At 34.9% G+C, this 23,926-nt stretch overlaps 1 protein-coding gene across 1 annotated transcript; it reads left to right on the top strand.

The window, feature by feature from the left end:
• Positions 1-699: 699 nt before the first annotated feature.
• Positions 700-22,419, top strand: LOC149788824 (uncharacterized). The gene is made up of 4 exons (XM_089975786.1): positions 700-847; positions 13,851-13,980; positions 14,330-14,493; positions 20,907-22,419. The coding sequence occupies exons 1-4, from the start codon at positions 805-807 to the stop codon at positions 21,074-21,076; spliced, it is 507 nt and encodes a 168-aa protein (XP_089831912.1). The 5' UTR covers positions 700-804; the 3' UTR covers positions 21,077-22,419.
• The last annotated feature ends 1,507 nt before the right edge of the window (positions 22,420-23,926 follow it).

The following is a 23,926-nucleotide window of genomic DNA, read 5'->3' as shown; positions in this document are numbered from 1 at the left end:
GATCGTCACAGAAGTTGATATTGTAAGTAGTTACTAATTTTATCCATTTTAGTCTAAACCATTTTAACTTAATTTTCGGGGATATGTTTATTTTCCTTTAAATTCTGGGACAATTTGGTCATTTTAGAGTTACTTTTTAGTCACATCCATTTTGTCGTTGAGCATTTCCTTGATTATAGCTATTTATAGCATCATTACAATTATGCAAATTTTTGAACACCCCAGCAAGATTTCAGGTCTTGGTAATGCTTTATATATAAATCTCACGCTTGTACTAGTGTATGTATGTTTCTGTCTCTGTTGTGTTTGACCCTCTACCATCATTGTCCCTAGACAATCCCACCATGTTCAATTCCCCTTGACGCTATACAGACCCACCATGTTCAATTTCCATATGTTCAATTCCCCTTGTCCCTAGACAGACCCAAACTCTATTTCCATGTTAATTTCCCCTTGTCGCTAGACAGACCCACACTATTGTTCCATGTTAAATTCCCCTTGTCGCTAGAGTGACTCACGATTTTTCTCCATGTTAATTTCCCTTGACGCTAATCTGACCCACGATTTTTCTCCATGTTAATTTTCCCTTGACGCTAGAGTTGCCCAAGGGGTCTTGTAATGCTAATTCCCCTTGACGCTAGGGTGCCCGCATTTACTACTATTATATGATTGGCACACGCTGATGATGTATCGATGTTTGTAACCTTTGGAATTACTTCAGAAACACGGTGTGTTTTTCACGTTAACCATTGTATAACTTGAAAAAGAAACGATGCAGTGTTGTACGCTTCAAGGATAAGAAAGATGATTGTATGCGCTATTTTGCAAATAATTATCTTACTACAAGGTAAGTAATTTAAATAGTAGAACATAATATATTCTCTCTCTCTCCTTCTTGGCCTATGGCATATGGATTAAATGATATATATATTTATAATAAATATTAATTAGACAATGCACGAGTGACATATATTGTAGAGTGGGGCGACGAACTAAATTATTGGTAGGAAAATCCAGGACATTCAAGAGTTATTTTCTCCCATCATTTTCGTCATGTCTGTTGTCGCAATGGAGACTTTTCTTAAACTGGTTTACTAAACGTTAGCAGGTTTTTGTGTCCAATATGTATATGATCAACTCCTTTACTCTAACCAGTCCACTATGTTAGTGTAATTTAAGGATGCCCTTCTAAGCATGATCTGGTATTTTCCCGCCCTACAATAGTTTCCTGTTATATTTATAAAGTTTCGTCTTTTTTCCAAGATAACACGAATATCTAAATTATATTTTCTTCTCTTAAGTTAGTGCCAGATAAATATACCAAGAATCAAATTATATTTTGGTTCCACAAGATGAAATGTATTCGGTATTTACTTATAACAATAATATTTCATTTTTATTATATACCAACTTCCTTCTGAAATGAATTTTACATGATTACGGTCACTCTTCGGTACAGCACGCTCACCCCCACATAATTGTCATAAATTCACCTTACTATTGTAAGCTGTAAATAACTTAAGACAACCGCAGGACTGGGCTGGTGTAATCACTAAGATATATGTTTGCGATATATGAAAACCAGTGCCGGATTTATACATAGCGAGGTCCTAAGCTATGGAAAACTGTCTATTTGGTATCAAATACAATTGAGAGGCCCCTTCAGACTTTAAGTTCAGATTGTTATGCCCTAAGCTGTGGCTTGATTAGCTTATGTATAAATACGGCACTGCTGAATCATAGCTAGTGCGATTTAGGAATGCATCAAAGTGAGTTTATGTTAGTTGTCAAGGATGTAAGGTGAACAAAACTTCAGAGACACGCTAAAGGCGTCTGGTTAAATTTATTTATCAAAGATTTATTTCTTTTTCTGAAATGTCAAGTTGTTTCTATATATCTGTTCTATCTCAGATGGAACTTCTTTTGATGATGCAGTTGCAAAATTTGTTGAAAACGCTCAATCATACTCATATAATGATGAAAAATCATGTTATTTCACATGTAATGTAAATGCATACACACACACGCATATATATATATATATATATATATATATATATATATATATATATATATATATATATATAATTTAACCATATAACCATACAAGGAATCTAATCACTTTGAAAACTAATTAATTTCGACTTAGCCATAGTACAGTTTATTTAAAAATGGTTTGACAGGTACGCTTTAAATGTTCTTGAAAACATAAACATCCATGAACAATAACATAATAAGACGTCGGTTCCTTTGAGCAGATACGTTAACTTAATATTCTGTTTAAAGTTATAATGTCTTGCTATTTATCGATAATCCAGCATAAATCGGTCCAATCTTTTCAATTCACTATGAATAACGTTCGGCGTAGTATTGTGGTTATGTGATGGTAGAATATAATTTGAAAGCTTTCTGATTTATGTAAGGGGTCAACTGATATCATAACATGTCATCCGCTTTGACCAAGGTTTTGATAAATAACTACTTGAAATGGCAAGCAACAGTAACAAACTGGTAACTGGATTTTGGTGTTCGTCGTCACATTTCCGACTAAATTGTAATTAACCTATTTGCTAACAACCAATCAGCTCTCTTGAAAGCAAGGTATACAATCACATCTTTCATTTTCGTAATTTTTTGAAATGCGAAGGAAGCTAAAGTATTATAAAAAAAAATGTTCGAGGGAATTGTACCTAATGGAATTTTTGCATCATATTTCGTAGAGCAATATTAAACGTGAAGCAGCCTCTTAAGTCAAATGTCGTTTAACGGTGAAAGAAAGCACGAAGCGGATGTAGTTGAAATGAAGGTATATCAAAGCATGTAGTTGAAATATGTTCATCTTTAAATGCTTCCTAATTATCCAAATAATCTTAGATTGAACATTTCCCGAAACGTTTCTCACAAAGTAATATATCATTTAAGGAAGCTGTTTGTGTTTCACAAAGTCTTAATAATAAAGCTTAAGAACTAATAAACATTCTTCAAAACTTCATATAGCACAATGAAAATCTCAAAATCCCATTGAGGCATAATACAATTTAAAAATTGTGTTCGGATAGATATCTTGCGTTGTAGCAACATGATATGATATTGGTTACCTAAATATTACGAGTAAGAGCATAGGTTTCGTACCATATCCATGAAGTTTTTATGGAGAGCCATGTATAATCAATAAACTTAAAAGCCTACCCAGACTCGATAAGACAGCTTGATTAAGTATAAATATACAAACATATAATTTCCGTTCGAATCAATAGTAAAAACAAGGCAAATCATAATATCATAGTCAGGAAAATGTATATGTCGAGATATTATAAATGTTAACCAGTCGATGTATATGAATATGACCTTTTCGGACAATATTAATAACGTATTTGATGTGTACGATTAATGCATAGGAGTCGTAAAGGAACATTATTCGTCACAAGCACAAACGTCCTGTTCATTTAAGTATAAAGTTGTTCTCACATAATTCTACCTGACGTCAATCCGTCAATATTCATTTTCACTATTTTAATCAATGAGAGAGGTAATTAACCTCGAAATAGTGAAGGCTGGTTTTGAGTATACGGATGCAGCCATTTTATCAACTCATATTATGTAAATTATATTTTGGCCATTTTGTAAACTATTTGACCGTATCCGAAAACAAAGCTAGGACGACCTATTAATACGTCACAGTATATGTGACATTGTTGTCATGGAAGTAAGGGGAGCTAACTTTGGAGAGACGCTAAAGGCTTTGGGTCGAATTTCCTGATCAACGGTTAATTTTCTTGTCTGAATTATAAGGCAATTGTTCTTTCCTAGCTCACAAAGTAACCGTTTCTAATGTTGCAGACTGAATTATGTAACGAATCTAATCATTTTGGACAACTGAAGAAATCTTAAAAGCTTATTAATGACCATCATTTATGCACGTAGATCGGAACAAGATGTCATAGTTATTTGTTAATTTAGCAATACGACGGTCTATTGCAACACGAATGGTTAGGTACTTATTTTATGTTCTTCTTTGAAAACTAGATCGGTATACCTGGTTTGGGTTATTGATATTGACTTACCCTATATGATTATGTCGCCTGAGTTTTAACATTTTGTGTGCACTGAGTGAAGTGACGGCATTCACTATAGTTGTGGTTTTAAAACAGATCCATAGCCAGAGAATGGAAATGAACACAGCATATTTTATGTTTATGTAAAGTGTCCAAAGTTAAACTCGTTTGAAGATACAACAGATTCTAACAGTCCCACATTTATTAACCTGGAATATATTTTTTAATTGTGTGACATATTCAAGATGTGTCCTAATACATCGTTATTATCGAATATAGCAGCTGCATAATATTTCTAAAATATGTCAAACTGAATTTCGACGACTATACTAGTGACGTTTTGATTCTCTTTGAGTCAGTTCAGAAGGGTAGTTGATATTGTACTACTCACTTCTTAAGTGTGGTGGATTTTGTATTACTTGTGCATTTCTCTTCTCACAATCTGATGTCTACATAACACATAAATGCAAGATATTTTTATATCCACCATTCCATTTTATTATTTTAATTAATTTAGAAACATTACATTCCTAATTGGGACCACATTAATATGCAGAATCATCTAAACCAAATGGTATGTCTCGTGTATCTTCGACATTGTGTTTGGGTTTAGTAAAGGCATATTCTTTAATTATACTTAATCCGTCGGTACTGACCAGTAGAATGGATTAGACAACAATGAAACTAAATAATACAGGGAATGGATCATATGACAGACATCAGACATGAATTACCTCAGGAGCTCAGAGCTTCTTGCTTGCCTAGCAACCATGAGAAAAGTGAAACAAGTGGCTGGTGACGACAGACAACAAACATATATGAGACCCTATATCGAAGTTTCCTAAGGATTCAAGAGACAAATCTCAGTTTTCAAAACTTGGATTGCAATGATTGATGTTGATCAATGTTTTATAACCATTTGTTTGGCAAATTTGAAAAATAATTAGTATTTTACTTAATTCTACTTCTATTTAAAAACTTTTAAAATAGCAGGCAAATTAATTCGATTTTCACTTTTCTAACGCAAGGAAAGTCTCAAATTTTCTTTTTCTGTGCCAAGAACGTTCTCCGAATTCCTCTAGTTTGCTGAAACATTTATTTAGATTCGGGTACGTTGTCATATTATAACATGGGAGTAATATTGTGTTGTATATAGCTTAGATTCAACCGTCCGGTTTAGTCTGTATTTTAGTTTCCGATAAGAAGTTAATCGAGATAATGATAAAACCATCTGATATTTGATAAATGTAGTAAACCAAGATGACGATGAGAATCCATACACTAAATAAGATTGTATTTAAAAGCAAGTTCAGAAATGCTTCCTACCTCCTTGATCGTAAACTAGGTCATTATGGTAGTTTAGGGAGAAAATAGAGGGTATGCTGGAAGGAATTGATAATTGCTCAGATCATTAACATAGGGTAATTGGACATTTGACATTATTTCGCATGTTATGGGAATGTAGCTTAGTCGCTCCACTTGTGCGGTCCACGAGAATTTACCATTTTGCACCAGGGCACTTGGGGGATGAACACCAATATATCCATGAACTTGAACTCCTCTCTTGAAAGTCGACGTAAACTGAATACAGGAACTTCATTGAGGGGTGTAAGGTAATTTAACGTTACAGCACATGTTATGGGAATTTAATATGGTAACGCCACTTGAGGAATATGCTTACCTTTAACATAGGGTTCCATCTGAGATTCAGCTACCAAATTAACTTTGAAGGTAATTGGCAGCACTATCAAACGTTCTGATTTTAAGCCGCGCACATGTTATCCAACAAGGCCCTGCGACCTAGTAGCTTTATATTTTTTATCTATCTATCTATCTATGTATCTACCTCCCTCTCTCTATCTCCCTCTCTCTCTCTCCCTCTCTCTCTCTCTCTCTCTCTCTCTATATATATATATATAAAGAGACATGATACCTCAGCAACCGTGTCACACACTGACTTAGAGAGAAATGTAAAGCTGACAGTTTAATAAGAATAATAACATATGCCCCACTGAATTTAGGGGATATAACTTTGTTGGACATAAACAGAGAAAGAGTTACCCAGTTACAATTGAGGCATTTTCAATGAGTTTAAATTTATATGTCTGCATATGACTCAGCTATTGACTAATGCATAAATCACAGATCGCGTTTTTGTTTATATCCGATGATAACGTTCCACCCCCTCCCGCCAGGGCTTTTACCATTGATACTGTTATGCATATATATATATATATATATATATATATATATATATATATATATATATATATATATATATGTATGTATGTATGTATGTATGTATGTATATTTATATGTGTATTTATATGTATATGTATGCATATATGCATGTATGCATGTATGTATGTGTGTGTGTATATATATATATATATATATATATATATATATATATATATATATATATATATATATATAAGCATAACAAAATCTTTTGACTGGTCACTACATATGGCGTGTTTAACATTATAAAGCGGTAATCAAAAGCGTGTATTCATGGGTCTCAGAACGGACATTGGCTTGTAATATAAAGTGGTGTTTAAATGATAATCAAACAAGTGGGTGTTTGAAAGCTTACTAAAAGATGATTTTGGATATCATATTAATGAGTGTTCAATAGTAATCAAAATGATTATGTTGGATTGTATATCAACAAGTGTTTGTTTGATAGCAATACAAAATATGTTACGGATAGTTGTGTTTTGGTTATTAATCTGAATTGAGGATATTTGGTATTAAATCGTCAAGTGATTGTGCATAGCACTAAAAAAGGGTGTGTTCAGAAAATTCGGGTAGCATATCAAAACGTGGTTGTTGGATAGGAATTAATGCGGTACATTGGATACAACTAAATGGAGGACACGTGATAGTATTCAAAACGTCGGGTGTTTGCATGTATTGCAAATAGTGATTGTTGGATTGTAATGAAAAATTGGAATGGATAGTAATGATACAGCGGTGCTCTGGGTGTTATCGAAAATGTCAACACTGCGTTTCCTGTATAGACATAAAAGTTTTATAATAGTAAAACAAGCTGCAACATGATGATAAGTCCCCTCAGTACCACGGCTTTCATAAGTTTTGTTACACTCCTAAAGTGGAGATCTCATGTTATATTACCACTGAACCCAGCTGATTATGGCAGCCAAAACGGAATCTTCATACAGGTAATACGATCTCTATCAACATACCGATATCAAAGGAACACCTTGACCATGTCTCAGTGGAAGCGCTCCATGATGCCCAGGTCCCTACAGATCGTGGCCTTGCTGTGTCGCACGGGGATGCTACGCCTACGAGGAGTAGCTACAAGGCACCCGTGAACTCCCGGCTCTGATAAGCCTGCAGACTAGGTCACTAGATCAACCCATGCTTGTAGGTCCAACTGAGCGCATCGGTAATTCCGGAAGCTTCTTTGCTTTTGTGGAATTTGGCAGGCTTTTTGCGGCTGGCGGGGTACTCCATAGTCAGCACATGCACATACTTGTCAGTATGCCGCTCGGCCTTGTCGTATATTAGGAACAAGACAGTCTGGTACACCTCGATGAGGGTCGAAATTGCAGAAAAATGGCAGACTACATTGCGCGTCTCTGGGGCTTAAGTTTGCCTTGTGACATAATTTACGGTTCAGTGTTTAAAGCCTTTGTGATCATTGTTTCCGACGCAAGCATTATAACATTCGCCACCCCGTTCCAGTAATCCCAGGAAGTGTGGAATAAGGACGAAGACATGCTTCCCTCGCCGCACCAAGCGAATTTGGCCCTCACCTCGACTGTAACGATTATTCAGCATAGCCACTACCCGATGGCCGTTATACCATGGGTCAGTTCAACATTGATCTTATGCAAACAATGAGATGAATGCACCTCTCCAAAGTGGAGTTGCCGACGACATTCAGCTAAATATACTTGGAAGTAGTAAACGAGAGAAAGGTGCTTTGCCTCCTTCTACACACATCGAGACCATCTTGACAGGAAGCAATCCATGGTGTTTTCGAAATAGATTTCGACCTTCTCGGGTCATATTAAAAGATCTTTGTTTGCTCACACAGGCCACAACGTTGGCCTTGGAGACCACACGTCGGTCGCTGACTGTTATGATCTTTCGCCTGGAATGCAGGCACAATGGAACTATTTTTAAAGGTATAGCAAGCGTCTACTAAGTTTGGACATTCCTGGTTATTGCGCCACAGGGAGATTGAAAACCTCGATATGATTGGTTCTTACCTTCCGAACCGTGATGGTGTGTGGCCTGTGATGACTGTTTCCATGATCGAGTCATTGGCGCAGCTAAAATGGTACAGAAAATACATAACATGTACTTATACCTCATTATTATCGTTCTTCAAACTGTTCATGGAGTAAGTATGAGCCTGTACCCAAATCTCAACATCCAGCAATAATTTAGTCAGGAATATCAGAGTTAGAATCCATCCTGCGCCCAGAGCCAGATCAGAAGTGGCTTATCTAGAAGAATCAAACACGGTGCCGTCAGCCAGTTGATGGTGTGAGCAACATTATAGAGATCATATGCATGGCAGGCCTTATTGCATGTGTTACCCTACTGACCACTATGTTGTCGCAAATAATGCGGTTGGTGTTAAAGATTTTCCGGACTGTCCCTGATGACCGAAATCATCTACCTAATCATGTGGAAATTGAGAAATGAACGCACTCCGTACATCACTCTGTGATATTCGGGATCACAAACGCTTCTAAAAAGAAGTTCATGATTTTTTCTTCTTCTAAGAGGAAACGCTCGTGGAGTACGTCGATACATCTCAGGACATTTCCGCCACAATGAAGCTTACTCCACCGACTGAGCAATAGGGGCGCTATTCGCCTTCCCGTTTGTTGGTACCACCTACCAGTTTTAAAATCAAAAGGCATCAAATATATACAAAACGCATAAAACATAGTAGTATCATTGATCAGTGTATGGACTCTAAGCTAATTCTCTAGTTTCCAAACTTTGTTCGAGTCCTCTCAGTGACCCTTATTGAGCAGTGCCATATTTATTTTTTGTCACAAATGTAAGTGATTGATTGTTGTGATTGCGATGTTCTGCCCAGTTTGTTACAGTTCTAAACATGCATTGTTTACAAAATTTAAACTTCAAATGTAATGTCCGTTTCTAACGAATATAAACTATTATTCGTGTATATATGTAGCCATGATGTAAATAATAACGTAACCTGATACCTCACTTGGAGATCATTTCGATTTTTCAATCACACTGCACGGTAAAATACTGGTTTCACTATACTGTATTCCCAATTTCATGCCAGGTTAGGTGCTATATATATATATATATATATATATATATATAGTATAAACACTATGCCTGAATCTACCTCAAAGATTTCTGTTTGCTGTTTGGCGTTGATTACACACCCACAAACGTACACTCAAACCCATTATCTCCAACACAGAATGAGGCGTGGAATAATGTTTTCTACGCGTCTTTAAAACAAAAATCTCTTTTAATTGATATTCTGCTACATAATTAGATGGAAAAAAAAAATGATTGTGGACATTATAACGTGCTTTTTCTTTCACTGTATATCCAACCTTTCAATTAGTCTGCATCAGTCCTCATTTTGCTACTACTCGCATGAGAATGTTTACCACGGCTGCGAACATGTACCGTGAACATGTTCTTTGCGTTGGCCGTTCATGGTATGACAGCCATTTCCCTTTGTTTTTAATGCACTGTCCAAGGCACAATATTGTTGTTGAGAAAGGTTTCAAACAGCATAATGAAACTAAATACATCTAACATTTGAGGAAACGAAAGAACGACAAATCCAGACGGGATGGAAAGCATGTGTTTAATTTGGATTTTTAACATAGGTGTAAAACATGTTCAGTCGTTTCGTTAGATGTTTACAGTGTGGCAGCTTATAGTGATGTCTATCACATATGCATCATGCCGGAGACATATAGCAACATGTAACACCAGGTCACATTATCCAGGCCGACTAGGCATACAACTACCCTAATCATTTTCAATGTTGAATGTGCCCATGTGCAAACAGCCTTGAATGAACATGGGTGTCATCAGTCTGTATGCATCGCAATAACATCTAGAATAACTTTGAAGGAATTTATAACAATTCCAAAACTGTCCTTACGTCCAAAACGTTAAGAAGATGCTAGTAATTCCTTGGAATATATTTTTAATTAATAATTCATTCCTGTCAAAATATTGGAACACTACTAAGAATGGGATTATAGCTGAACTTTATGAATGACCTAATTTCGTTACTTCACAATGATATACAGACTGTCGTCCTATCAAGCTGTTAAATATGGAGGGATCTGTATATATGAATGTTATAATACAAGCAGACAAACATAAATTAGAACAGATTTCTCTGAGGTACACCAGTACCATGAATTAAAATCAAGGTAAACATATTTTGTACAAACGATCCTTTTCTTACTTTAATCCATAAACATGGACAATGATTAAGATATGCGAACTATTGTTTACAAACGACTATTAAATACTCAGTCTTGGAAAACATAGAGACACCCCCATATATATATATATATATATATATATATATATATATATATATAGAGAGAGAGAGAGAGAGAGAGAGAGAGAGAGAGAGAGAGAGACAGGATGCCTCTGGACATCTCGGTGGACTATTACAAAAATTGTGTGGCAAAATGTCTTTAGTGCACACTTTACAAATTATATCAGTAGTAAGAGTTATTCAAAATGTAAACAGATAAATAAATCGGAGACAAGGACTTCCACTACAAATGAACTTGTTTCAAATTGTATTCGAAAGCAAGTACGTCTACTTTAATACGATCAGAAATATATCAATATTTTATACCCATGAATAGCTAAGCAGGGTCATCAATACAATGCAGGCTTGATAAGTATTAAGGATACATCTCATGGACTGTGTTTAAAAGGCAGATTTATTCACTTGGGTGTTCTTTATTTTTCGGACAGAGACGTCCTGGCTATTAATATGTTTAAGCGATTGAAGTAGCAAATTTCTCGGTTTGTCTGGCGCGATAATATCAGCTGTTAGCTTTCATGTTCTTTTGTGCATATTCGCACAGAAAATTGCATTAGAACCATAGTTCAATTTCAAAGAAAACAGCGCTGACAACATTGAAGTATATGCATATTGTGGAATTTGTACCTAGTACATTTGCGTGCAAGACTATCATATTAAACTTTAGACCACTCAAGCGTCAAGAATAGCTATGGGTTCTTCTACATAGAGCAGTGCAAAAGAAATACCTAGTAATTTGCTCACGTGATTTATCAAATGTGTTTATCTTCCCTAATTCAGTAATGCACGGCATAGAGGATAATTAATTACAGACTATCTCAAGAAAATTCAGCGCGTACATATTTTAGATAGGTAATAAATAGGACTTTTAACACGTTTACAGCGACACCGAAACTGTCTCTAAAAAGCTTGAGTTTAGAAAATCTGTTAATTTTTTTCCTTAAAAGTTTTATATAGCCAAGTTAGAAAATCTTTCTGGATAATTGTTATCGGTCTTTTTACACCTTTTAAGTTCAATGTCAGGAATATCGTTACGAGAGTGAAGGTATTTAGTATATGATTCGCACCGATTGAGCAATTGATTCGAATATCATGATTTCATACGGCAAAATAATTCTTTCCTTTTTATGGAGCAATTTACGAACTTTATAACTTCAAATGCATTTACTAGAGCAATGATAAACATAACGTTCTGAGGAAGACCACATGGATATAGTCGATACTCGCCTGTCAGTATTTGGAAGCAAAGCTGTAATCCTAAACTTTCTTTCAAATTTTATTACTTCCACGGCTGTAGTTCTAACTTTATGCACAATAATTTCTCCACATATACCTTCTTGATAATGTGCAGAATCATGTTGATCCTAGTCAATGGAAATAAACTAATTATCCTTGTATGTCATGAAAACATATTAGTAATTTTGTTTGAACAGACCATCATTATATATGGCTAAGTTTTCACGACATTTGTAATTATACTATTTACAAAGGCATTGATCGAATCGTCGTCCACCTTCATGCAATACGACATGAAAAATGCACCAAATACAATCATAATATATACAACTTCCTTACCTGGATTTATGGCGACTTGATGTCCCAATATACTACACGTGATATATATTATTAATGAATCTAACATTTAAAATTACATTTCATATTTTAAAATTCATATTGGTGTAAGCTAATTCATCCAATGAAAATGAATGAACTCTTCGAAGAACCCATGCACCATAACCCTTCCGGTGGGAAATTAGTAAATATATCTTGCTATTAATAATATTCATTGTCGTAAACACATAAGGCAACAACTGTTTTTGGAATGAACACGATCTACATTATTAATATAATAACATATACTTGTGTAAAGTGTAAATAAACTAAATAAGGTCTAGATGATTATTACCCTTTCCAGTCATGACTAAATACTACACATAAATAAAATGAAATCACTAGATTTCTAAAAAAAATATACATGACACAGCCAACAGTTAGATTGAACTTTGTATTTTCTTTTTTATTTTCTCTGGCTTTTATGAGTTCTTACCCGTGGGCATCTGGTACAGAAAATAAATCTTGCAAACATCGGTAATCGATTGGTACTCTAGGATTAACATAATTGCAATCAAAATAGAGTGGTGTCTATGAAACGTGGTAATACTTATCTAGTTTGTCTTTATTTCTGTGTTGTGGCTTCCAATCACGAGCATGTCTTTCATCGGTACTACGAATATACGCATATGGAGAAAACGTAATATCTTGGAAGTTGCAGCACTGAGAAATCAAGCCATTATCCATCAATATTTCTTTCATACAAGCACGCATCTTTGTCCTGTGTCAGCTCGTCAAATCTTCTCTGGTACTCTTTCATTCCTTTCTGTTTCGTGTAATTCGTCCCTCATCGGTTATTTTAGACAAATATATTTCAACCTATAGTTGCTTGCTTTATATATTATACCGTTTTTGATTGCTTCTCCTATTATAACTGCTGTCTTAATTAATCTTATAAGAATAACATTAGTATACTGCCTTGATTGTCTGCTTTTTAATGATCTAGGTTTCATATGGAACCAAATACAAAACGTATTAGCAGTCAGGAACTTGCGAGATTAACAACTTAACTATTATTTCGTTTAATTTCATCTTATATATTTACACTCAAAAATTACCTTTATGATTTACTATTAAGACAGTTTGTTCAGTTAAAATAGAATGGTCACATTTAGCTGTTCAGTTAATATAATTAGAATGTTATATTAGAGAAAGATGAAATACATTGTGTTTAAAATTAAAAGAAAGCTACTTTTAGATGAAAAGTGAAATGGTTATTCCAATAAAATGGTGAAACTATTTGCTAATTTTCCGTAGCTAATAATAGCACAGCAGCAACTCGGGGCGTAAACATGTAAAAAGCAATCATAAATTATATATTCTGGTAGAGGAGCTGCTTGGCGTGTTTGGCTGATGGCTATGGAATTCGAATCAGCATCGTAGTATAAAACTGATCAAAGCATAATTGTCTGACAGATATATTGCTTAATATTTACTCATCTTTGGTACAAGAAAGAGCGACATCATTGTCTGGTATTCCTCACAGGCCTCTAACATCCGCCTATCAATATTTCTTTAATAATTAATAATCGCAATTATAATCATCGCGCTTTAATTCAAACGTATTTGTGTGTCTATATATATATATATATATATATATATATATACCATACTTACTTTTTCAGTTTTGCCGGTGGTAGCTGCCGAATATTGTCAGTACGGCTACTCAACGTATTCTTCATCTGACTACTCGACATACTGTTATCATGGCTGTTGTGGCTCTAAATATAGTGATTACAGTGATGTCTGTTGCACGTAAGTAATATATATTTTTACATCGGTTAGGGTGCTTATTAGATCAGCAACAATTTTAATAATTACGTCGACAAAACCGGTTTAATAGTTGCATCTAAAAGTACAAATGTAAAATTAAAGATGTTATTTTGCTAAAGAAATATGTTTTGAATTATTTTATGTAAAAAATGATTTTTATTTCAATCAATACATTTATGGCGCCGTCAAGCCTGATATCTATTTTGTTTGTTTAGCATAACTAAGTTATGAGGACCTTTTGAAATAGTATAATGCATAATTTGAAGAGCAGTATTAGCAATCGGTATAGATCTAGTTTATCAAAGCATTCTTTTATTGAAAACATTTCCAGTGGACTTTCTGGGGGCATCATAGCTGCGATTGTGCTTGTGTCCCTAGGCGTGCCATGTCTAGTGATAGGAATCATCATCCGCTGCTGTGTTGCCGCGAACAATGCTAGCAGACGTACAGGAACCGTAATCCAACCGGGGAGCACTGGTATTCAGACTGTTGTTGGTAAGTAATCGAATATTAAAATGATTACTAGTTAAGATCATGAAAGGCATAACAACATTATGATTAGTATCCAAAGATGAAATGATTACTAGTGATGAACAAGGAAACTATCGCAGCAGTGTATCCCCCAGGGGTGTAACATTGAGGGTACAAAAGAAAACCTTGGTGTCAAAACTTGGGGTCAAATAAAAAAATGTGGGGGTCAAAAGTGTACTGATACATTTTCATACGACTCTTACTTTTCAGCTTTAAATAGGATATTGCAACTTGCACAACATACTCTCTCTCTCTTTCTTTCTTTCTCTAAACATACAAATACACCAACATGTACAATTAAGAAATAAATGCATTGTCCAATCAAAGAATAATTGTATTAGTTCCTTTCTCTTTTAAGGTCGAACTTTTAGCAGTCTCTGAAGCAATATTATAGCCCAAAATATTATATATAAGCCAATACAAAAAGCTAAATCATTTTTTTAACCAAATTGGAGTTAATTTACTGCCTTTCATAAAATGTGTACTATCATAGGTTTCTCTGTACTTCATCCTAGAACACATTTATCCAAATATCAAGGAGAATAATAATTCATCTTCTTTCTAATAAGTTACACTTGAACTTTAAGATCTTTCTTTTATTGCAGCAAAAGTTAAAAACCACGAAAATCTGCAATAACCCGTTGACTTTGTAATCCATATAACGCATTTGTCTCTGCAAGTTTAATGATTGCTTTTTTGAGAAATAATGTCTTAGGTTATAATGTGTTCTCCAGATATCTTATGGCGAATGAGGGCAGATTTTTCAAAAATGATAAAATTCTGCCACGAAAAGATTATTCACTTTTGCAGTCTTTGCAATCACGCGATCAGAAGTCACACCGTTAATCATTATTATTTTCTCCATTTTTCATTAAAGTTAGATCCACAGTTACCCTTTTGTGTTCTGCTTCTTTCACTTTCTTCGCTAATGCTTTTTAGTGCATGACGCTTTAATCTGGAAACCACTTTCGAGTGCAACAAGCCTTCAGATTAAACGTCTAGATGGCAGCTTGCTGAGCTCGATGGAAATTGCGAGAAGCTCGCGAGATTAGGGAAAGCACTCCGCCATAACATTGCCTATGCTAGTCTGGTTCATTGTTTTATATCTTTCCTGCGTTGCACTTTACTATCCGAATAGAGGAGCGCAAGGCAGGGAGCAAAAAAAGCGGGGAAACAAACAATGCCTATACTCGAAGTATATAAGATGCCATACATCGTCCAATGCATTCGGTATTTAAAAAATCTTGATCATATTATGAAAATCCTTTGCGTCAAAAAAACGCACGGCTTCAAAATGCGTGCGTCAATTTTCTTCAGCGTGTGTCCCTGACGCGCAAATGTGCGTATAGGGAAACACTGTATCGCAGTGTTATTATTATTATTTGTTATTGTTTATGATGCAATGTTATCGTCTTCACGCATCAACAATTATTTAACATTTCATTATTTGCTCTTCAAAGATTCTAGAAATTCTGTTGTTGTCGAGAAAATTTAGGAAATAATTGCATATCGTATACATGATACCTGTTGGGATTATTTTCTTCAACCCTCCATGTATTCTACTTTTTTACAGCGAGATCAATGTATCATATTGCATTATTCATTATTGCCACGGTATTCTCCTTCAGCGAAAAAATATTGAATTGAGAATAGTAGACCTCTAGCTTTGTGTTTTAGTTTCTACCGCTTTTAAGTGGAAGGCGGAATGAGATGTATTTTTTTTTTTAAATGATGCACTTACTATAGATGATGACTACATTTGATGAATGACGTTTTGTTGCAATTACTTATCAAAATAATGCAAGGTGCCATGACTGAACAATTTTGATCATTGATGTCAATAAATGTCTAAGACCTATCATTAACATGCAATCTACATGGCGTTGCAACATGTATATGTTCAAGAAATATCAATGATATATAGTGCACTCGTCATTGCTATAAAACAAATCTAAAACATTATCAATAATATATTGTCTACACGTCATTCGTACAACTGGATTTCTGTGAACTATCAATAATACACATTCTACACGTCATTGCTACAAAAAAATCTCTAAGAGTGTAGAGAGATTCTTACAAAAGTAGTCATTTCAAGTAATCTTTATCACGGAGGTAAAATCATTTATATCCTCTGCAAGCCACTTTGGTGGAATAAGCTATTCAAACGTTTCGATGAGTCCGGTAACTTCTAATTTAAATGATAATAGTAAATCATTCGCATGAAATTTAAATTAAAAAAATACATTTTTAAAAAAAATCAAATTATGATACACTTCAATAAAATTAAAATCGCAATATAGTAGAATAAACTGTATCATGATTTGAAATGTTAGTTTGTATTATCTGAATATATTACATGTACATCGACATATGTTTTATTGTAGACAAGTCATTTAATATATGACGATCTTGAGTTGAATTTTTCTTGTTTTCGATTTTGTATGTTGTCCTACTTTATGTAACTGTTGTAATGAAACTTTTCTTCATAGTAACATTTCTAGACAAATAGCACATGCTTTTGTATTATGAGTTTTACTTGTAAATTGTTATCGCTGAATATAAATACAAACTCAGTGAAAGATGCGCATATGTCAGTTTCATCCATAATTACTTACATATAATTTCAGCTCTGAATATCATGTAATTTCTTGAAGCTCACCGTCAATAGCACGCATACGGTAATAATGGGGAATGCTATACTGTGCATGGTCGCTAATGTTGATTTACATAACCCGTTCGTCTTCGCGAGATACGCATGCACTTTCTTCCGAATACGTCCTTTATCTTTGCGCTACGCAACTCATGGCAGCACTCTTAAGGGCATATGATACCCGGCAGTTCGAAAAATCGGAATACTATTTGGACCGATTTTCCAATTCAATCTGCAATCATTCCTTTGTCTGTTCCGTTCAAAATTAGGAACGCACCTCTTATTCCCATTGATTTCAAATAACAGTTTACCAAACACATATGAGCGATGTCAAAGATTGATTAGAAATGGGCCGAAACTTAAAGGTATTATCTGTTAACGCAGGTTTTCTAGATCTGATCTTATGGTAAGTCATACCTTTAAATACACTAACAAATATAACATGCTAGTGACATAGACCAGGTAGAGATAACTATAAAACGCTCCAATTTCGCGAACAGGTTGCATGTGGCTTACAGGTTTAGATTGAAAACCATGTTTAATAACAGGGCTAGGAATACTATGGATGATACCTTAATAACAATGAAGACTGTCATTAATTCACACTAGGAATTCCTTCAAATAATGATAGCCAATTAAATTTCCACAATGTATCTGTGACAACTGGTGGACTTATTTCAGTATGTTTGATTTTTTTATTTGTTAAAGTGCACTGTTGAATAATGTTTACTGTAGGAAGGCCTATTCGTTGACCGTAAATGCGTTAATTTTATAGTAAAGACATAATAAATGCTCTCAGTTTATATAACCAAGGGGTGAGGCGTTTACCTATGATTAAGATATATCCGCATGACATGACGGAGAAACACTGATAATTTTGATGATCATCATTGCATGATTAAAGGTCTTCATCAATTTTTATTTGTTGAAACTTTTCTTTCTAATCGATACAGCAATCACTTTACACGTGGAATATACGATGTTTTATAGATATGTATTGGTTCATTTTCAGAATTGTTTTCCATTACAAATGAATTTTTGTTGTGATGTAAATGATACTTGAATCAATAAACTCGTGTATTATAGCATCATTTAATTCAATCTTAAACTCCTGTTCATTTGTGGAACGTTGAAAAAGAATTTCAGAAGTGATTGCTTAGAGGTAATAATTATCTAATTTACTTAATCTTCAATGCTTCAATATGTCATGTGTAATGTTTGAGCTAATATTTCATTCACCAATTTAGTATGGATGTTTCTCTCAAGATGCGGGTCCATCAACCTGATTTTTTAAAACCTGTTACATTTTCTCACTGTCGGTTGTAATTTTGAGATGCTTTTTGTATTGCTTATCTCCCTTAGATCTGATTTCCTTGGCGCATTATTTACAAAACATTTATACTTTATTTCGTTCCCCGACTTTATTGGGTAAAATTAAACAACGGAAACGTGCTACAAGCAAACACGTGTCATCTCACATAATACATGTGTTATTTGATAGAGATATAATCAACACGGTGCATCAATGATGAAACACAACAACAATACAAAAGAGTTTTACTAATGGATTGGTACATGATACTACTGTTTCGTAAAATCATTGAAAGTCCAAGCCTTGCTGGGTTAAACATTGGTCACTATCTGGAGATCGTACAACAAAACAGCAGTAAGTGCTTAACCCTTCAGTGGACATTGGTGGCTTAAAAGAAGGATTGTCCATTGAAACAATGACATTGCTGAGTACTAAATAGGTTTGTGCAGGAAAATGAAGTGTCTATGCTACTCAAATAATGTATTATGTAGTGTAAGGATACAAGTGATTGCTATTTATTCTTCTTTGAAGGAGGGGATAGCTCTTATGTAGACATAACACAGAAAATAAGTTTATTCGTACCACTAAGGCATTTATAATACTGAAATAAATAAGTGAACTATTGAAACGGACATGTTTTTCCCTCTTCTTTCTTCCACTGAGTTACTTCATCTTTAATTATTAATTAACATTGAGCAAAAGCAATGTATTATTGTGCAAGAACACCGACAGAGTTGCTTGGATTTAACACAGTTGGCGATAGCGTGATGCATACACATTTTGATAAAGTGGTAACCATTCATTGTGGCATCAGTTGTGAATGAATATGGGAACAGTATCATTAAAAATATAATTAGTTTGTATTAAGAGGACGTTTTGAACTGGGAGAAAGCAGCAAACCATTAGAGCAAAACGCATTGCCACATAATTTTTTATCTTTGATAGTATTTAAAACGTTTCATTTAAACAAGAATGTCCTACACTTGATTTCAGGTTTGTAGAAATCCCATAGTGTAATGCATACATCTATAATGTGCAATTTGAATAACAAACCTCTGGTGAAATAGCAGATAGTCATACTGTAAAAGAAATTGGTGGTCTGATCCCAGTCAGCTTAATTGTGCCATTCTAAGGAATGTTAGTGAGATTCCAGTAAAGATAGACGGTACCAGAGGTTTGCATATGTACTTTTTGAGGTGTACATTTTAAACTCACTACTTCAGTCCCACAATATACAAGTTATTTGGAACGACGATATATCTATTCCCCTGAATGATGGTAAAGTTTAGTGAAACAGTCCAAAGGTGCGTGTGTGTATGTGTGTGTGTGAGAGAGAGAGAGAGAGAGAGAGAGAGGGGCGGTGTCGTAACTGTGGGTGGGGGTGGTGGGAGGACCATACAGGGTGACCCCATCAGTGCAGGTGACACCAAAACGACTGTCTCTATTTTTTGTAAATTTATGTGCAGGAAGTAGGTCTATGAGGGTGACACCATGAGTTACCGCACTGGGTGACACCAACCCTAGTAAAGCAACTGAGAGAGAGAGAGAGAGAGAGAGAGAGAACCAGAGAGAGAATTGTATAGTCTTTAGAAATGTTAACTAAAGCAGAATAATGACTTATCTGGACTGTCAACATATTCAAATAGTTTATTTGCCTCTTGTTGATTCGTCATTTAGCTGAGTTTATATGCCACACTTTTTTCCATTTTCCAGTAGGCGAATGCTTGACAATTCATGTTAAGTGTACAAGAAGCTAACCGTGTTTGAAGTGCACTACCTTCTTCATAAAAACATATTTAATGTTTAAAATAATGAGTGTGTCTTATATGATTTAATAAATCTAGATACAAAAGAAAAAAACTCAAAAAGAAAACAATCAACTAATCAACTTGTATATGCAATAGTAAACAAGACAAATCGTATAACTAAATTTTGTACCGGAAACACTCGCAGGGATGTGAGGATTCACTCACTCGGTCAAAATATAGCTACCGGGAGCAAATCGTAACTCCAGTCAAAGTGCAGATATGTGTATTCGTAAGTGATGCAAATGAAATGTATGTCTAATTGTACAAATGTTCTCTTCAAGGGAAATAATGCAAGCCTCGTTTCCTTTTAATGAAAAAATATCGTGCTATATAATTGATGCAAATATATATATGTATATGTATATAATATATATATATATATATATATATATATATATATATATATATATATATATATATATATATATATATATATATATATATATATATATATATATGGCTGAGTAGATTGTTTGTTGTTGCATTACTTACTATCAGGAGTAGTATGTATTACTATAGTTCTACATTAAATAATAGTATATTATTTCGCGAGATTGAGATAAATATGCAATATAAACATACATATTCCTCTTTAACATTGCAGTGAATAGTACGGCATTCTCCCAGGGACAGTCAACATTTCCTGGTCAACAAGGAGCTGTCGGATATGGTTATCCCATTGGTGTCCAACCACCTCCATATGCTCAGCATAGTAATGTGCCTCAAGGAAGTGCCAACCCTTCCTATCCACCACCACCACCATCGAAATACTAGAAAAAACATTTCCCATGGATTTTTGTTAGCAAGTTTTGTTAAGACAGTCAGGATTAACGAACTTGTTTTAGTTACGATCACGTAGACACGTGAGAGAGAGAGAGAGAGAGAGACAGACAGACAGAGAGAGAGAGAGAGAGAGAGACAGAGAGAGACAGAGAGAGAGAGCGGTAGAGATATAACGAGAGAAGGAGAGAGAGAGATTATTTAGTTGGCGAGAGGAATATTGTCCAGAAAATAAAAAGTGTTTTTTTTGTACTTGCATATTTGATATATTTATAACCGATTAGGCTCCCTTAAAATCATCGCTGTGATATGCTTGTTATCTCGAATATCTGTATCATTGCAAAAGGTATGTATCCATTGTGGAGAAATAAAAAAAGACATTGCTTAAAAATGCATTTGCACTAGAAGGAGAGTGTCAGTCATGACATCCAATCGTTTATTAAATAACAAGTGTAGTTAAGTCCTTCTATACAATGTCTTTGCCCTGCAACAAAATCTAAACGTTTGAATAACACTTTATGTAATGATCGTGATAGGCCTTTTATTTGAGGACTTTATTGTTCAAACGTTATTTGCTCATTATCTGTATTCTACACGTTGGAAGTTGAGTGAGTTATCTCCCAATGTGTCCTGAATCCACATATGCATAATATATCAGTCTCATGCACTAATAAGCACGTGAATTTCGAGCAAAATGCAACAACGCTGCCAAGAAATATTACCTATTTTCATGGGGGCTAGATAAGGTAAATACTATGACTGGTGTTGTTGTTTGTCAATACACATAGATACCTATCCTTCTAAATGTCATCATTTCTGGTTCCATTTTATTTAGGCCAACAATTATAAGTTTGCGTCATGCACATACAAACTTTTGTAAGTGGAATTAATGCGAAAGGAAACTTGTCGAATTTGAGTAGTTATGTTACAGGATCTGTAGGAAGACAATCATATTCCCAAAAAACTACTTTACATGTGTCCCCAATATCTCATTCTGGTGAAATAGTGCTATAGAAACAGTTCTGTTCAATTTTTGTAATTGTGAGTCTATGTTGGCAACAATAATATTATAAGCCCCAATGCAATGCCCATATGTACATATTGTTTTCCAACTTTGCAACAGATAGACGAATGCATATAAGTCATTGTGCCCTAAATGACATTTTCTGTTTTCGCAGCATAGACGTACACAGTGAATATGTTTGTAAGTGTATTACCTAATTATCTTGATTCCATGTTTTTTTTTTATATCCAATTTGTGTTAAAATATATGCTGCTATTCAATTTACGTTTGATTTGGAGTTTGTACTATAAAGCAATATTCACATTGCATTACATCCAGATATTGAAATTGTTATTTTTTTAACTCCTTTTGCAATTATTAAATCGGACAGGTTTTTCATGTACGACTAATGTTATTGTGCAGAAGCCATGTTTCTTTTTTCAGTCGGTGACCGATAATGCTAAAATCAGAACGCCAAAGATGACACCCACCCTGTTTGGGATGAAGTACACCATGGAAAGCTAATGTAATTGTAGAAACTCAATATTAATTATTTCATATTGACCTTGAGTGAAAGATGTTTTTAAAAATTTGGCAGAAACGGATATCACATAACAAAAATTATTTTGCTTAAATCGTGTTTCGACCTCTCACCCTAATATTTGGCCCTGAAATCGGCCACACTTTCTTCCTATGTACAGTTGCAAGCTATACGAATAGTGGACAAAAGATACAGTGTGAAAACGGTACGTTTCCTTCATTAGTGAAAGCGGCCTTGGACTTCGACATTTTGACTCTGTAATATGGATATTCATTAAAGTCAGTGAAAGCCACCCACATAATATGATAAATGTAGGTGTTGAATAAAAAAATTTGTTCTCAAAAATCGAAACTCGTATCAGACAGATGGCTGAACAAAACAATGTGCTGTGTGTATATAAAGAAATATGTTTGATCCCTTTCTGGTTTTAAAATATGAATACAAAAATAAACCTTTCAAAAAATATAATGCAACCCAATGAATTCCCGCTCCGGAGGACCCATCGAGGTTAATTATACCGGTTTCAATATTCCTTGGTGCCGCCGGTAATTGATCCCTCGTTAAAACACCTCTTAAGTTTTTTATCGCTAACGCGTTTGCGGCGTCTATTAAATCAAAATTAGACATTGGAGTCATTGACTCAGGAGTCATTGACTCCCGAGTCAATAAACGGTTCCCGGTAGTCTTAGACCCTTTCCCGAGTACCATGAATACGGGGTTCCCGGTAGTCTTATACCCTTTCCGGCCACGGGTCGTTTTTTTTTTGTAGCCTTTCCCGGTTGCCTTCTTCAATGCCATCCCCGCCGCGGTACCAACGGCCCCCAACGCCGCCGCCTTAGCCACTGCTGGTGCGGCCGCGGCAATCAACGCTGGAATCGCAGCTAACAGCGGAAATATCCCACCGGTCTTTTCCATGTTTTTAATTGCTGCGGCTGAAAAATCTATTTGAACACCCTTTTTATTCTTCATCGCATCATTGAAATGTTTTATTTGACGCGCCGTCAACGATATCTTATGATTACCACCTGCCATCTGCGACGGCTTCAGCGTTATTGTGGTTCCGCATTGTTTAGCCGACTTTGATCGTAATTTCTTGACTTGACCATCAGTCAACTCTACACTGACGACACTATACGACATTTATTGTAAACGCGTTTTGTGCTTTCAATTACATGTTTTCCACTGGCGCATCAACGATTCTCATTCGTCCACCAACACCTTCTAGCAGCATTGATTTATCGCTGAGAATGACAGCAACCGCTCTATAATTAACACCACCCGGGGCTATACGAGCTCGGAA

Source organism: Sinohyriopsis cumingii, chromosome 11 (assembly GCF_028554795.1).
Source record: "Sinohyriopsis cumingii isolate HCF-2022 chromosome 11, ASM2855479v2, whole genome shotgun sequence".
NCBI lineage: Eukaryota > Metazoa > Mollusca > Bivalvia > Unionida > Unionidae > Sinohyriopsis > Sinohyriopsis cumingii.
Note: the sequence above shows the minus strand (reverse complement) of the source record. Positions and strands in the feature narration are given on the sequence as shown.

Excerpts from the sequence above, each read along its gene's own strand:
- LOC149788824 (XM_089975786.1), top strand. The coding sequence starts at position 805 with ATGATTGTATGCGCTATTTTGCAAATAATTATCTTACTACAAG. Across the intron at positions 13,981-14,329 it reads TACAGTGATGTCTGTTGCAC|TGGACTTTCTGGGGGCATCA; the intron begins GTAAGTAATATA and ends AAACATTTCCAG. Across the intron at positions 14,494-20,906 it reads TGGTATTCAGACTGTTGTTG|TGAATAGTACGGCATTCTCC; the intron begins GTAAGTAATCGA and ends TTAACATTGCAG.